The sequence below is a fragment of the Cariama cristata genome, unplaced genomic scaffold (genome assembly GCF_000690535.1).
Source record: "Cariama cristata isolate BGI_N322 unplaced genomic scaffold, ASM69053v1 scaffold25769, whole genome shotgun sequence".
NCBI lineage: Eukaryota > Metazoa > Chordata > Aves > Cariamiformes > Cariamidae > Cariama > Cariama cristata.
The window spans coordinates 5,470-5,813 of NW_009635591.1; the positions used below are offsets into that span (position 1 = coordinate 5,470).

General features: G+C 60.8%; 1 protein-coding gene across 1 annotated transcript in view; it reads right to left on the reverse strand.

Moving 5' to 3' along the window:
- The window catches only part of LOC104167370 (ATP-dependent 6-phosphofructokinase, muscle type-like), a gene marked incomplete at its 5' end in the record, with an annotated part of 3,746 nt that overhangs the window by 1,347 nt on the left and 2,055 nt on the right, over window positions 1-344 (reverse strand). The window contains 2 exon segments of the mRNA XM_009707612.1: window positions 2-70; window positions 173-325. Of these exon segments, the coding sequence (XP_009705914.1) occupies window positions 2-70; window positions 173-325 (222 nt within the window).

Genomic DNA, 344 nt, shown 5'->3' on the forward strand with positions numbered 1-344 from the left:
CGCCCATGGTCTCGATGATGAAGACGCTGCGCTTGGTCCCGGCCGCCGACTGCTTGATGCGGTCACAGGTCTGCGGAGGGGGAAGAATTGGGAGGGTAAAAAAAAGGGATTTTGGTTAACGAGTTGTTGCTGTTGTTAAACAGGAAGGGGGTTGGGGAGTGCGGAGCCGCACCATGGTGATGGTGTTGAGTGCGGTGTCGGCGCCGATGCTGAAGTCGGAGCCGGGGACGTTGTTGGAGACGGTGGCGGGGATGATGCAGAGCGGGATGCAGAGCTCTTCGTACTTTGCCCTCCCCTCCATCAGCTCCAGGCTGCCCGTGAAAGCCTGCGGACAGCGGGGCACG